The 13,617-nt window shown below is 38.9% G+C and overlaps 1 protein-coding gene across 1 annotated transcript in view; it reads left to right on the top strand.

The window, feature by feature from the left end:
- The window catches only part of MFSD14A (major facilitator superfamily domain containing 14A), a 44,903-nt gene that overhangs the window by 18,758 nt on the left and 12,528 nt on the right, over positions 1 to 13,617 (top strand). The window contains exons 3-8 of the mRNA XM_054474954.2: positions 1,951 to 2,013; positions 3,152 to 3,279; positions 5,103 to 5,217; positions 10,918 to 11,136; positions 11,414 to 11,527; positions 12,549 to 12,620. Of these exons, the coding sequence (XP_054330929.1) occupies positions 1,951 to 2,013; positions 3,152 to 3,279; positions 5,103 to 5,217; positions 10,918 to 11,136; positions 11,414 to 11,527; positions 12,549 to 12,620 (711 nt within the window). The remainder of the gene's footprint in view (positions 1 to 1,950; positions 2,014 to 3,151; positions 3,280 to 5,102; positions 5,218 to 10,917; positions 11,137 to 11,413; positions 11,528 to 12,548; positions 12,621 to 13,617) is intronic.

Raw genomic sequence — 13,617 nt, 5'->3', positions numbered from 1 at the left:
TGCTGGATCCTATGGTAGCTCCATTTTTAGGTTTTTTGAGTAACCTTCCAACTGTTTTCCTTAGTGATTGTACTAATTTACATTCCCACCAACAGTGTATGAGTGTTCCCTTTTCTTCACATCCTTGCCTGTCTTTTGGATAAAAGCCATTTTTAACTGGGGTGAGATGATATTTCACTGTAGTTTTGATTTGCATTTCTCCGATGATCAGTGATGGTTGAGCATTTTTTCATATACCTATTGGTCACTTTGAGAAATGTCTATTCAGATATTTTGCCCGTTTTTTAAAAATCAGATTATTAGATTCTTTTCTTACAGAATTGTTTGAGCCCCTTATACATTTTTGTTATTAATCCCTTGTCAGATGGATAGTTTGCAGATATTTTCTCCTATTCTGTGGGTTGTCTCTTCACTTTGTTGTTTGCTTTGCTGTGCAGCTTTAAACTTGATGTGATCTCATTTGTCCATTCTCACTTTGGCTTTGGCTGCCTGTGCTTGTGGAGTATTATCAAGAAATTTTTGCCCAGTCCAGTGTCCTGGAGATCACATACTATTTTTATAAATAAAATTTTATTGGAATACAGTCAAACCCATTCATTTACATACAGTCTGTGACTGGTTTTTTTTTTTTCTTTTTCTTTCTTTTTTTTTTTTTTTAAGACAGGGTATCACTCTCTTGCCGAGGATAGAGTGCGGTGGCACAATCTCAGCTCACTGCAACCTCCGCCCTCCAGGTTTAAGCAATTCTCCTGCCTCAGCCTCCTGAGTAGTTTGGATTGCAGGCGCCTGCCACCACGCCTGGCTAATTTTTTGTATTTTTAGTAGAGATGAGGTTTCGACATGTTGGCCAGGCTGGTGTCGAACTCCCGCCTCAGGTGATCCATCCGCCTCTTCCTCCCAAAGTGTTGGGATTACAGGTGTGAGCCACCACACCTGGCCTCTAAATTTATTTTTACTTACAATGAGCACATTTTTATTCAATTTCTCGCTATTGGCAGAAGAGGAATAACTGAACAAAGGGGAGCAATTCTGATCCTTCTAAAGGTTCTTCTTGCAACATGTCAGAAAGTATATTTAGCATAATGTTTCTTCTTAAAGGGAAGACCTTCCCTACCTTTCTTATTACCCACATTCCCATTCTCTATTGTTTTTACTGAGCGATAGCATTGGATAACAGAAGCATTAGTTTCTAAGTCAAACAGGAACTCAGTTGCCTCATCTGTAAAGTGATAATATTGTCTAATTCACAGTGTTGGGATTAAATAAAAGTACATATAGGCTGTAAAAATGGTAGCTGCTGTTTATTTTTCCAATTGCCTGGAATTGCCTTTTCATTTGATGCATTCCAGTGGTTCTCTTGCTGCCCACTGCAAAAAATTGATACCACATGATTTGAGAACAAGCCTTGGAAAGGATAGAATAACTTGTTATACATTTTCATAGGTTGGGATTTTTTTTCTTTATAGAATCTTTCTAGATCTACTTTGTGGCAATTAAAAATTACTTATTAATTTTCCCAATCTCCTATCCTAGATAATATATCCATCTGAAAGAGAATTGTAAGTCAGTTATTTTGGGGAAGCAGCGTAGCATAGTGAGTAAAAACATAGGCTTTGAAGTCTGATCTCTTAGGTTCAGTTTCAGTTTGCCATTTACTTACTGACTGTAATCTTAGACAAGATGTTTAACCTCTGCATATCAGTTTTCTGATAGGGCTGTTATGAGGGATTAAATGAGATAATATATGTAAAGTGCCCAATTTAGTGCCCTGTGACATAGTAAGTACCATATAAATATTTGGTTATTAATGGTCATATGCATGTCATACAAATCTGAATATGTAAAATAAATCAGATTGTAGTATGAATGGATGTTCAAAAAGGTAAATATAGAAATTTTATTACGACTGAAATAGAGCATGTGATTTTTATTTTGGTTTTTATTCTTTAGGTATTACATGAAACCTTTCCTAAACATACATTTCTGATGAATGGCTTAATTCAAGGAGTAAAGGTAGGATCAGTCATACATATATTTATGTGTATATATACATACATACACATACATGCACACGGATGAACATACATAAATACTTACGTATATATAACTATGTGAATATATGTTTGCTTACTGAGTAATAACTTAATTTTTATAATTAGATGGAGTATATTTTGAGAGATAACTTAATACTTTCTAGACTTGAGTTTTAAATTTGATCTAACTACAATATAGCCAATTATGCATAATAATAAACCACATCATAACAGATTCCCTGTTTTTATGCTGGCATTTTAATTCCAGAGATCTCAATGATTTTTGTAAGACTACAGATTGAAGAGGAAAAAACTATACTAAAAAACCCCCATCAATATAAAACTGTATCAGTAGGGTAAAGAGTTGGTTATTATATGAATTCTTTGCTCTTTCTTTTTCGTGTTTTTTTTTTTTTTTTTTTAATTTTTCTTTGAGGCAGAGTCTTGCACTGTCACCCAGGCTTGAGTGAAAGTGGTGTGATCTCAGCTCACTGCTGAGAACCTCTACCTCCCAGGTTCAAGTGATTCTTCTGCCTCAGCCTCCTAAGTAGCTGGGACCACAGACATGTACCACCACACCCGGCTAATTTTTTGTATTTTTAGTAGAGACAGGGTTTTGCCATGTTGGCCAGGCTGGTCTCGAACTCCTGACCTAAGTGATCTGCCCTCGACCTCCCAAAGTGTTGAGATTATTGGTGCAAGTACTGTGCCCAGCTCAAATTCTTTACTCTTGATTCAGTTTGACAAACAAGTTTTCTAAATAGGTAATTAGCCTGTTTTATATATACACACACACACACACACACACACACACACACACACACACACACACACAGGTAATTAGCATATGGAATTGCTATTGTGGATTTATTGTGATTGAGAATTTATTAGAGCAGTTCATATTTAATATCTACCTGGAGCCCTACAGATGATTCTAAACTATCTTGGGAAATTTTAAAATTATATATAGATAAGCAATTCATTATTTATTTAAAAGTTTGTGATAATTTACTTTAGAAACAAAGTTGTTGAAAATTTTTCTATAGGAGTAAAATGATTTATTTTTGGTTCATGTTCATAGATGTGTGGTATTCATTTTTTTCATTTAATTTTTTTAGGGTTTGTTGTCATTCCTTAGTGCCCCGCTTATTGGTGCTCTTTCTGATGTTTGGGGCCGAAAATCCTTCTTGCTGCTAACGGTGTTTTTCACATGTGCCCCAATTCCTTTAATGAAGATCAGCCCATGGTACGTGCACATTTAGATTATAGCAACTAAATATCACTTTCAGCTATTGTTTTCTTAATGTTCCTTTATTTCTTTCACTTGTGCCATCTTGGTTATAAGGTTTTAATTTTATTTTTCTAATACATTTATTCTTTCACACAGATAAGAAGGCCTCTAAAAATATAGTAGGTAATAATTCATAAAGGTTTTAGAACTAGATGACACTGTTGGAGGCATCTAGACTTCTGGCTAACTTAATTTTGGATTCCAGAAGCCAAATTTCAAAACAATATTTTGGGGACTGGATAGGATTGCTAACTTTTTTTCTTGTATAGAATGTTAAAAACAGACACAAAGTTTGTCGTTATCTATATTAGTTAGGAATAGGTTTTGCTATATATCAAAACCCAAAATAATAGTTGCTTAAAAATCAAGTTTCTCTTTTCATGTGAAAAAGGGTCTGCAGTTGAGCAGTCTGGAGCTGGTATGGCAGTTCCAGTGGAGCAGACTTTTTCTATCTTGCTATTCTTCCATACTCATCTCTCACCTCACTGAACAGAGTGGCTTCTTGAGTTCCAGCCATCAAGTCATACTACTGATAGCAAGGTGGAAGGAGTTGCTAAGAAGAGCACATCATCTTCTTTTAAGGAAATTTTACAGAATTCCCATCCCACCTCTGCTTGCATTTTTTTCGTCAGATTTCAGGGATATGCTGCTCCTAGTTACAAGAGTCTGGACTCAAGGCCACCTTGATTAAAATCAGTATTTTTTTTTTTTTCCACTCAGGAGGCAAGGGAAGGAAAGCTAACAAAAAGGGAATAATTGTCCTAAAGTCAGAGCCCAATTTGGTTGTAGATTTATAGATTTATTCTGACTAATGTTCTTTTTACTCCACTGAGTATTAATGTTAGTTCTACATCATGGATGGGCTTTATTTCCATGGTGTTATCTACAAAGGCCCAAAGGTTTATATGGGGCAGGATCTTCTTCGTGTAGATGAGATACAACTCTAATAGACCAAGCCTTTGATGAAGGGCACTCATGCACATGAAATCTTACCAAAGATTGAACATGGAATGAACAAAGAATTTGCTATGTTAAGCAGTGTGTTAGAAAAATTTTAGTAGTGATAGTCTTGGTGGAATGATATTTTGAAAGTTCATTATGATTATATGTGATTTTCAGAAACTAAACAGTATTATAATAGACACTTCTTATTCCCAGCTGTTTTGGAATTATTTATAGCAAAATATAGTTTACTCTTTAAATATTTTGTCCACTGTTTATAGTAACTGTCTATTCTCAGTTTTATAAACACTGAATACTGCCATATAGGTTTTCTCTGTGTGAAGCTGAGTTATTTGTTTTGCCAGCATTTGAAAAGCTAAAGATAACTTATGGAAAACATTTAGTTACTATATAGAGGCTCAAAACAAATATGAAGAAACTTGTTCCTCAGTCTTGTTTACTGGATTTTGTTTTTTATCTAGTGTTGTGGTGAAAAACAGTAATGGATGGATTATAATAGACTTTAGTTTGTTGCTGCTTTTGGCAGAAAAAGCAAAACCACTTACCAGTTCAACAGTTGGTCAAAAGATTTGCCTGAATACATGATCTAATTTTAAGTATTCCTGTATAGTAGCTGAGCTGCTATTGAAGGGCTCCTTCTAGCCCTATGTTTTCATATCTGTGGCTTATATTTATGGAATAGTTAATCCATGAACTATCCTAGTAAGCTGTTGACTGAAATGAGCTGCTCTTATGCTTAATTAACTTATAAAAATGAAAGAAGATTAAAACAATGGTAATTGCTCTAACCATTTCTTGTTATCTTTCATTCCTAGGTGGTACTTTGCTGTTATCTCTGTTTCTGGGGTTTTTGCAGTGACTTTTTCTGTGGTATTTGCCTACGTAGCAGATATAACCCAAGAGCATGAAAGAAGTATGGCTTATGGACTGGTATGTATGTTATTCTATACCTTTTGTATCTGCTGAGAAATGCCTTGTTTTTAAGATAAATATTATTATAAGGAGTGCAAACCTTTGCATTACAAGATTTTTGCATAAAATATATTTTGTAATAAAATTGTTCATTAGACTACATTTAAAATTGTTTTGCAGTACAAGGCTATGTAAGTTTTGATACTTTTCATTTAGGAGATATTTATAAGTCACATGTCAGAATTGAAATTATAGTGTATTTTACTTTGTAGAGTTCTTTTTAACAGAATCCTAAAAATAAGAATTATTTAGTATGTCAAGAGTTAAAAAAAATCACTACTCATTTAATGTCTAATCTAAAAACAACAGGCTAATATCTAGCTCAGGGATGAGCAAACCTTTTTTGTGGCTTTGTGGGCCATGTATGGTCTCTGTCTCATTCTTTTGTTTTTGCATGTGTATTTATGTTTATAAACTCTTTAAAAACATAAGAAACACTTAGCCAGATTTGAGCCATAGTGGTAGTTCGCCAACTCCTGAACACTGTTTTGGTAAACTAAATTATGGCAGTATAATCTGTCATCTATCAAATCTAGGAATTAAAGGAAAAAAGCCTAGTAATAGAACGACTACTATAGGCACAATAATAGATCACTACTGAATAGCCAGAAATAGGACAGTGATGCATTTCGGTAAATGTGAGACAAATACCTTTTGATAAATAAGGACTGAATATTGTGTTGGGCTGAATTAGTTTTAAAAGGGACTGATTTCTGATTCAAAGGACGTTATAATGAAGAATCATAAGATTTTTGGGGAGGAAACACCTATAGAGAGAAACTTAGAAAAAGAACTAATGATTTCTGGCCGTTCAGTGGCTCACACCTGTAATCTCAGCACTTTGGGAGGCTGAGGCAGGCGGATCACTTGAGATCAGGAGTTCACGACCAGCCTGGCCAACATGGTGAAACCTTGTCTCTATTTAAAAAAAAAAAAAAAAAAGTGAAAAGAAAAAGAACTAATGATTTCAGTTGTAAACTTGGAACATTAAATGATACGAGGCTGATGATAGCCAGGATTTTTAAAAAATAGTCTAATTAAGCTATAGTTTACATACCATAAAATTTATCCTTTTTATGAGTATAGTTCAGTGCATTTTAGTAAATTTATACTGTTGTGCAAACAACACCATAACCCAATTTGAGGTTGGTTGGTTGGTTGGTTGGTTTGTTTGTTTGGTTTTTTTGACGTAATTTATTTTCCCATAGCCAAAGTTTTGGAATTAACAATTTTCAATCTGGAGGTTCTGTGTATTTTAAGGCATGTTCTGGCAAAAAACAAAACAAAACAAAAAAAAACCTTAAATCTTCTAGAAATAATATGCATGCAGAAAAAAGGTGAGGAAGTGGCCAGGCACAGTGGCATGTGCCTGTAATACCACCAGTTTGGGAGGCCAAGGCAGGGGGATTGCTTGAGGCCAGCAGTTTGAGGCTGCAGCTATCATCATGCCACTACACTCCAATCTAGGGTACAGAGCGAGACCCTGTCTCTTAAAAAAAAAAAGTTGGAGGGGCCGGGTGCAGTGGCTTATATTCCCAGCACTTTGGGAGGCTGAGGCAGGAGGATTGTTTGAGCCCAGGAGTTTGAGACTAGCCTGGGCAACATAGTGAGACCCCAGCTATACAGAAACTTTAAAAATTAGCCGGGTGTGGTGGTGTGTGCTTGTAGTCCCAGCTACTTGAGAGGCTTAGGTGAGAGGATCACTTGGGCCTGAGAGGTTGAGGCTGCAGTGAGCCGTGATTGCACCACTGCACTCCAACATGAGCCACAGAGCGAGACCTGTCTCAAAAAAAGGGGGTTGGGTGTGGGGTGACCCCTGTGATCTTTTTTCTGAGCAGAAAGAAATGGCTACCAAGTGGAGAGAATTGAGGAGAAGGGAAATGACATGAAACAACTGTACTGACTTTTGGTCACTGTGTCACAAATGTGATCTCTGTAAATGCCCTCAAATGTCTTCAGTGACTGTCATAGTGAGAACCATTTTCCCTTTCCCCACACTTGTGCCAGAGCCCTGCCGAGATCTGGGTCCCTCTGAAACCACACCTAGGGCTGCAATAACAAAATAACCACTACATGTGAATATATATATTTTTATATATGTGTGTGTGTGTGTGTGTATATATATATAGTTTGTTTTTTGTTGAGACAGAGTCTCACTCTGTCACCCAGGCTGGAGTGGAGTGCAGAGGTGTGATCTTGGCTTACTGCAACCTCCGCCTCCCGGGTTCAAACGATTCTCCTGCCTCAGCCTCCCCAGTAGCTATGCCCACTACCATGCCCAGCTAATTTCTGTATTTTTAGTAGAGACGGGGTTTCACCATATTGGCCAGGCTTGTCTTGAACTCCTGACCTGTGATCCGCCTGCCTCGGCCTCCCAAAGTGTTGGGATTACAGGCGTGAGCCATGGCGCCTGGCCCACATGTGAATATATTAAATACCATTTAAAAAACCACCACCACCCAGTTATAGAATATTTCCATCAGCCCAAAGTGTTCCCTTAGCCCTGTTTGCCATCCATCCCCATGCTCCACCTGTGACCCCAAGCAACCAACAATTTAGCTTCTGTCACCATGGTTTTGCCTTTTCTAGAAACTTCATATAAATTAAATAATACAAAACGTCTTTTGTGTCTAACTTCTTTCACTTAGCATAATCTTTTGAGATTGATCCATGTTGATACTATAGATCAATAGGTTCTAGTTTTGTCTCTTATCTTTTTTTTTTTTTTTGAGACAGGGTCCTGCTGTATCCCCCAGGCTGGAGTGCAATGGCATGATCACGGCTCACTGAAGCCTTGGCTTCCTGGGCTCAAGCGATCCTTCTCAGCCTCCAAAGCAGCTGAGACCACAGGCATGATGCACCATGCCCAGCTAATTTTTTTCTTTTTGAGACAGGGTCTCACTCTGTTGCCCAGGCTGGAGTGCAGTGGTGCCATTACAGCTCACTGCAGTCTCTGTCTCCCCTCTACCTCCCTGCCTCAAGTGATCCTTCCACCTCAGCCTCCTGAGTAGCTGGGACTACTAATTTTTGTATGTTTTGTAGTGATGGAGTTTCACCATGTTGCCCAGGATGGTCTCAAACTCCTAGACTCAAGTGATCCGCCTGTCTCAGCCTCCCAAAGTGCTGGAATTACAGGCGTGAGCCACTGTATCTGGCCAGTAGTTTTTTTGATTGCTGTATAGTGTATTCTTATCCATTCATCAGTTGATGGACATTTGATTGATATAGCTAGATGTTTGAAATTACTAGAATTTTATGTATTTGTTCAAATAGTTGACCTTTGAAAATTGAATTGCTTGCCTTAAGCAACAGAGTTGCAAGTAAGCATTCTTGTGAAGTTTAAGTTCTCCATCCAAAAGTCAAAAATGGCATAGAAACAGAATAAAATTCCAACGTTAATCTGTATGCTTTGAAAGAATATGGTCCTTTTTCCTTTCTTTCCCTTCCCCTTTCCTTTCCTTCCCTTCCCCTTTCCTTTCCTTTGCCCTTCCCTTCCCCCTCCCCTCCCCTCCCCTTTCCACTTTCACTTTCCCCTTTCCTTTTCACTTTCACCTTTCTCCTTTCCTTTTCTCTTTTCCCTTCCCTTCCCTTCCCCCTTCCCCTCCCCTTTTCCCTTTCCTTTCCTGTCCTTTCCCCTCCCCTTTTCCCTTTCCTTTTCCCTGTTTCTTTCCTTTTCCTTTCCCTTCCCCCTTCCCCTTTTCCTTAAGCCTTTTCCCTTTTTTTTAACCCTTTCCTTCCCCTTTTCTCTTCCCTTTCCCCTTTTCCTTTCTCCTCCTCTCCTTTCCTCTTCTCTTCTCTCCTCTCCTCTTCTTTCCCCTTTCCTTTTCCCTTTGCTTTCCTTTCCTCTTTCCTTTCCAGACAGGGTGTTACTATGTTGCCCAGACTGGACTCACTCTTGGGATCAAGTGATCTCCCACCTCAGCCTCCTGAGTAGCTGGGACTATAGGCAGGTGCCACTTCACCTGACTAAGAGTGCTATTTTTATGAAGTGTTTCCTGCTGTCACATCTGCTAATTTGTAGGCTGTTGTCCAGTAGGCTAGAAGTGTCTGCGGTTAACAGCTTTGCTCTACTTGTGTCCTTTTCAACTTTAATCTTCATCTTCACCAGGCTTAAAAAATAGACTTCCTCAGAGTTTTAGAGATGTTCTTAATTTATCTGTGATTTCATTCTTCCTAACCCTGCCAACTAAAAAGATTACCAAGCTCAGTTTTGTTCCAGGGCTTAACATATTATTGATGAGAATAGGAACCTCCAAGTTCTTAAGCCTTATTTCAGCTAGCCCTTCAGTACGTATCAAGATAAACGTTCATTTAATTTTAATATTGGAAAAGTCACAGTGAAATTGGATTTTCTTAGAGCAGTGGATTTTAGACTCCTTTCACGGAGAGCACTTAAGGGTTTATGGAAATGCCCTTAACCAAGCTTGTCCAACCCATGGTCCACAGGCTGCACACATGGCCCAACAGAAATTCATAAACTTTCTTAAAACATTATGCAGTGTTTTTTTTCTTTAAGCCCATCAGCTATTGTTAGTGTATTTTATGTGTGGCCCAAGACAGTTCTTCTAGTGTGGCCCAGGGAAGCCAAAGATTAGACGCTCCTCCCCGAAGGACCAGCATGACTGGCAGTCAAGGAGGGGAGTTTGTACAGTGCCCAGACTCTCAACCCTTCCTCAACTAAAAGAGTTAAAAAATTTAAATAGAGGCGGGGTCTTGCTGTGTTGCCCAGGCTGGTCACAAACTTCTGGCTTCGAGTTCTCCCACCTTGGCCTCCCCAAGTGCTGAGATTACAGGCATGAGCCATCACACCCAGTCTTCTTAAAAAAATCTGTTTTACCTATGAATTTGCCAGCAGGATTTATTGGAACAGAGGGGTCCAAGGCTTAGAAAGTTTGAAGACAGTGTCCTGAGAGGCTATCGTTTATTTTATTTTATTTTTGAGATGCGGTCTCACTCTGTCACCCTGGCTGGAGTGCAGTGGTGCTGTCATGGCTCACTGCAACCTCTGCCTTTCTGGCTCAGAGGAATTCTGCCCCTCAGCCTCTGAAGTAGCTGAGACTACAGGTGCACACCAGCATGCCCAGCTAATTTTTCTTTTTTCTTTTTTGATACAGACAGGGTTTCTCCCTGTTGCCCAGGCTGTTTTTTAGGCAAGAATCTAATTCTTTACTTTTCCTGCCAAAGGAGAGAGTATAAGAAAAGTGGGGCCAGGCTTGGTGTCTGTCTCATACCTGTACTCCCAGTCCTTTGGGAGGCTGAGGTGGGAGGATCACTTGAGCTCAGGAGTTCGAGACTAGCCTGGGCAACATAGTGCGACTTCCACCTCTATAAAAAATAAACAAAATTAGCTGGGCGTGGTGGTGTTTGCCTGTAGCCCCATCAGGAGATCTTCAGGCAGGAAGATCTCTTGAGCCTGAGATGTCAAGACTACAGTGAGCCGTGATGGCATCACTGCACTCCAGCCTGGGCGACAGAGCAAGACCCAGTTCCCTCACTCTCGCCCCCACAAGAAAAAAAGATAAATGGCACAGGGAGGAAGAGAAAAGGGAGGGTGTGCAACAGAAGGCCTGACATAAATCAAGATTATGAAAGGAGTTATATGGTGTTGAAGAAAAAAGGTAGCCTGACTAATCTCTATCTATCCTTAATTTATTGCAGGTTTCAGCAACATTTGCTGCAAGTTTAGTCACCAGTCCTGCAATTGGAGCTTATCTTGGACGAGTATATGGGGACAGCTTGGTGGTGGTCTTAGCTACAGCAATAGCTTTGCTAGATATTTGTTTTATCCTTGTTGCTGTGCCAGAGTCGTTGCCTGAGAAAATGCGGCCAGCATCCTGGGGAGCACCCATTTCCTGGGAACAAGCTGACCCTTTTGCGGTAAGTTTATACTTTTTCCTTCTCCTTGATAAAAAAGTGCATGATTCAGTGCAGCATTAATATTTTGTTGTGGATATTTCTTTTGGGAAAACATCTTGGGTTTTTCTTTTAACATTTTGAAATACTTTTCAGAATAGTTTGGGGAATATGAAATAAATAAAAAGGACAACTAGTTGTCCATGTGTACACTGCCAAAAGGAATCTCTGCTTATTCTTAAGAATAGTTCAGTGGTTTTGATAGAAAACCTTATATCAATCAGTCTTTTTCTTGTTCTAGTCCTTAAAAAAAGTCGGCCAAGATTCCATAGTGCTGCTGATCTGCATTACGGTGTTTCTCTCCTACCTACCGGAGGCCGGCCAATATTCCAGCTTTTTTTTATACCTCAGACAGGTAAAATCCTCTTACACTAAGGTGGACTTTTCTTTCATTGTCTAGTGCTTTAATAAAAATATTTAATCTTGAGAGAACTGTAATAGAAGTGGCCTTTAAAAATGAATATCATTGGGCTTGGTGTAGTGGCTCACGCCTGTAATCTCAGCACTTTGGTAGGCCAAGGTGGGCAGATCAGCTGAGGTCAGGAGATCGAGACCAGCCTGGCCAACATGGCAAAATCCTATGTCTACTAAAAATACAACAACTAGCCAGATGTAGTGGCGGGCACCTGTAATCCCAGCTACTTGGGAGGCTGAGGCAGGAGAATCACTTGAACCCAGGAGGCGGAGGCTGCAGTGAGCCGAGATTGCGCCATTGCACTCCAGCCTGGGTAACAAGAGCGAAACTCCATCTCAAAATTAAAAAAAAAAAAAAATGAATACCATTTGGTCCACTAGACTTAACCTCCTATTCCGTGTGGCTGATGTTCCTTATGCATTTCTTATGGGGGTATTTGGTATATTATGATATTTGGCTTAGGGAGAAAGATAGTTTTCCCTGTCCATATAGGTGGTTTGAGTTTATTTGTTGGCTATAGAAGTGATGGGATGATTTAACCCCTTCACCTGCTCCAGCTTCTTTGCGATTTAGAGCATATGTAAGTAGAGCAGCTAGCCAAAATGAGAGCAAAAACAAGTTTTTTCCTCCTTGACAATAGTCTCACTAGACAGAGATCAGGCCTTTAACCAATACATGTAAAATGCACAAAATACTGCAATATTTATTTGTAAAATGATTCTGAGTTCTTGATAAGTATCTCCAATTTCGTATATCCACATTGAGGGACCCATCATGGATAAGTAGGCATTTTTAGTAGTTAAGATTTGTTGTATTTCCTCTGAGGAATTCTTTGTTTATAAATGAATTACATTTATTTTTTTCTGGCCCATTTAATGTTAATATACAAGTAGCTGCCTTAGTTTTCTATCTGGTATACATTTGTATTCATTAATGTTACTTTTTCTGGAAACCCTTCTAGATAATGAAATTTTCACCAGAAAGTGTTGCAGCGTTTATAGCAGTCCTTGGCATTCTTTCCATTATTGCACAGGTGAGTTTCTTTTTTTAGTTAGAGTGATGTCAGAGTGACCCTGGCTGGCCATCCAAACTGGGGCCTCATATAGTGATGGTATCTTGGTGGAATCAACAAAGTCAGGAGTCTGAGGTTGATAGGTTCAGAAATTCAGTTTGTTTGTGTAGCTAGTGTTGATCAGATTTTTGGGACCCACACATATTAATATAGGATATATAAATGTAAAAGCTAGTTTATTGATGGATACTAGGGTATATGCCTGGATGAAGTTAGAAGTTTCATGTCTGTTAGTCCTTGTCCTATTTATTCACTCATTCAACAAATATTTATTGAATACCTACCATGTGTCAGGCACTGGGGATACAGCAGTGAGCTTAACTAAATTCTTGCTCTTGTAGAGTTTACATTCTGGTGGGATAAGACAGAAAAATAAAAACACCAATGTAAACATATCGGATGTATTGAGAACTACAGAGAAAAAAGCTAAGGGTCATATAGAGAGTGACTTGGGGGAATGGTCTTAAGGGCACAGGGGGCATGGTTGAGAAGACCTTGCTAATGCAAGGTGACATTTGAGCAGAGACCCAAAGGTATGAGGAACAAGCTGTAGGATTATCTGGAAGAAGAGAATTCTAAACAGTACAAACAAAATTCTCAGGATAGACTGTAGCTGTCTTGTGTAAGAAACAACAGGGGGCCAGTGCGGCTCCAGTTGAGTGAACGGTTGAGAGCATCTTAGAAACTGAAGTCCAAGAGGTGGTAAGGGACCAGATCATGCGGGGCTTACAGGTCCTCATAAGACTTGAGTAAGATAGGAAGTCATTGGTGGGTTTTGAGCAGCAGAATGACATGAAAGTGTGTATCTTGGCAGCCCAGTTGGTAAACAGTTGTTGTGTGATGAATAAGATATTAATCAACACAGGAATTTGGATTTTCTGAGGAGATATTTCATCCTGGCTTCCAAACTATTTCTGTTTAACAATAAGAATACTTTTTTTTTCCTGTGACCACCATA

Source organism: Pongo pygmaeus, chromosome 1 (genome assembly GCF_028885625.2).
Source record: "Pongo pygmaeus isolate AG05252 chromosome 1, NHGRI_mPonPyg2-v2.0_pri, whole genome shotgun sequence".
NCBI classification, from domain to species: Eukaryota; Metazoa; Chordata; class Mammalia; order Primates; family Hominidae; genus Pongo; species Pongo pygmaeus.
Note: the sequence above shows the minus strand (reverse complement) of the source record. Positions and strands in the feature narration are given on the sequence as shown.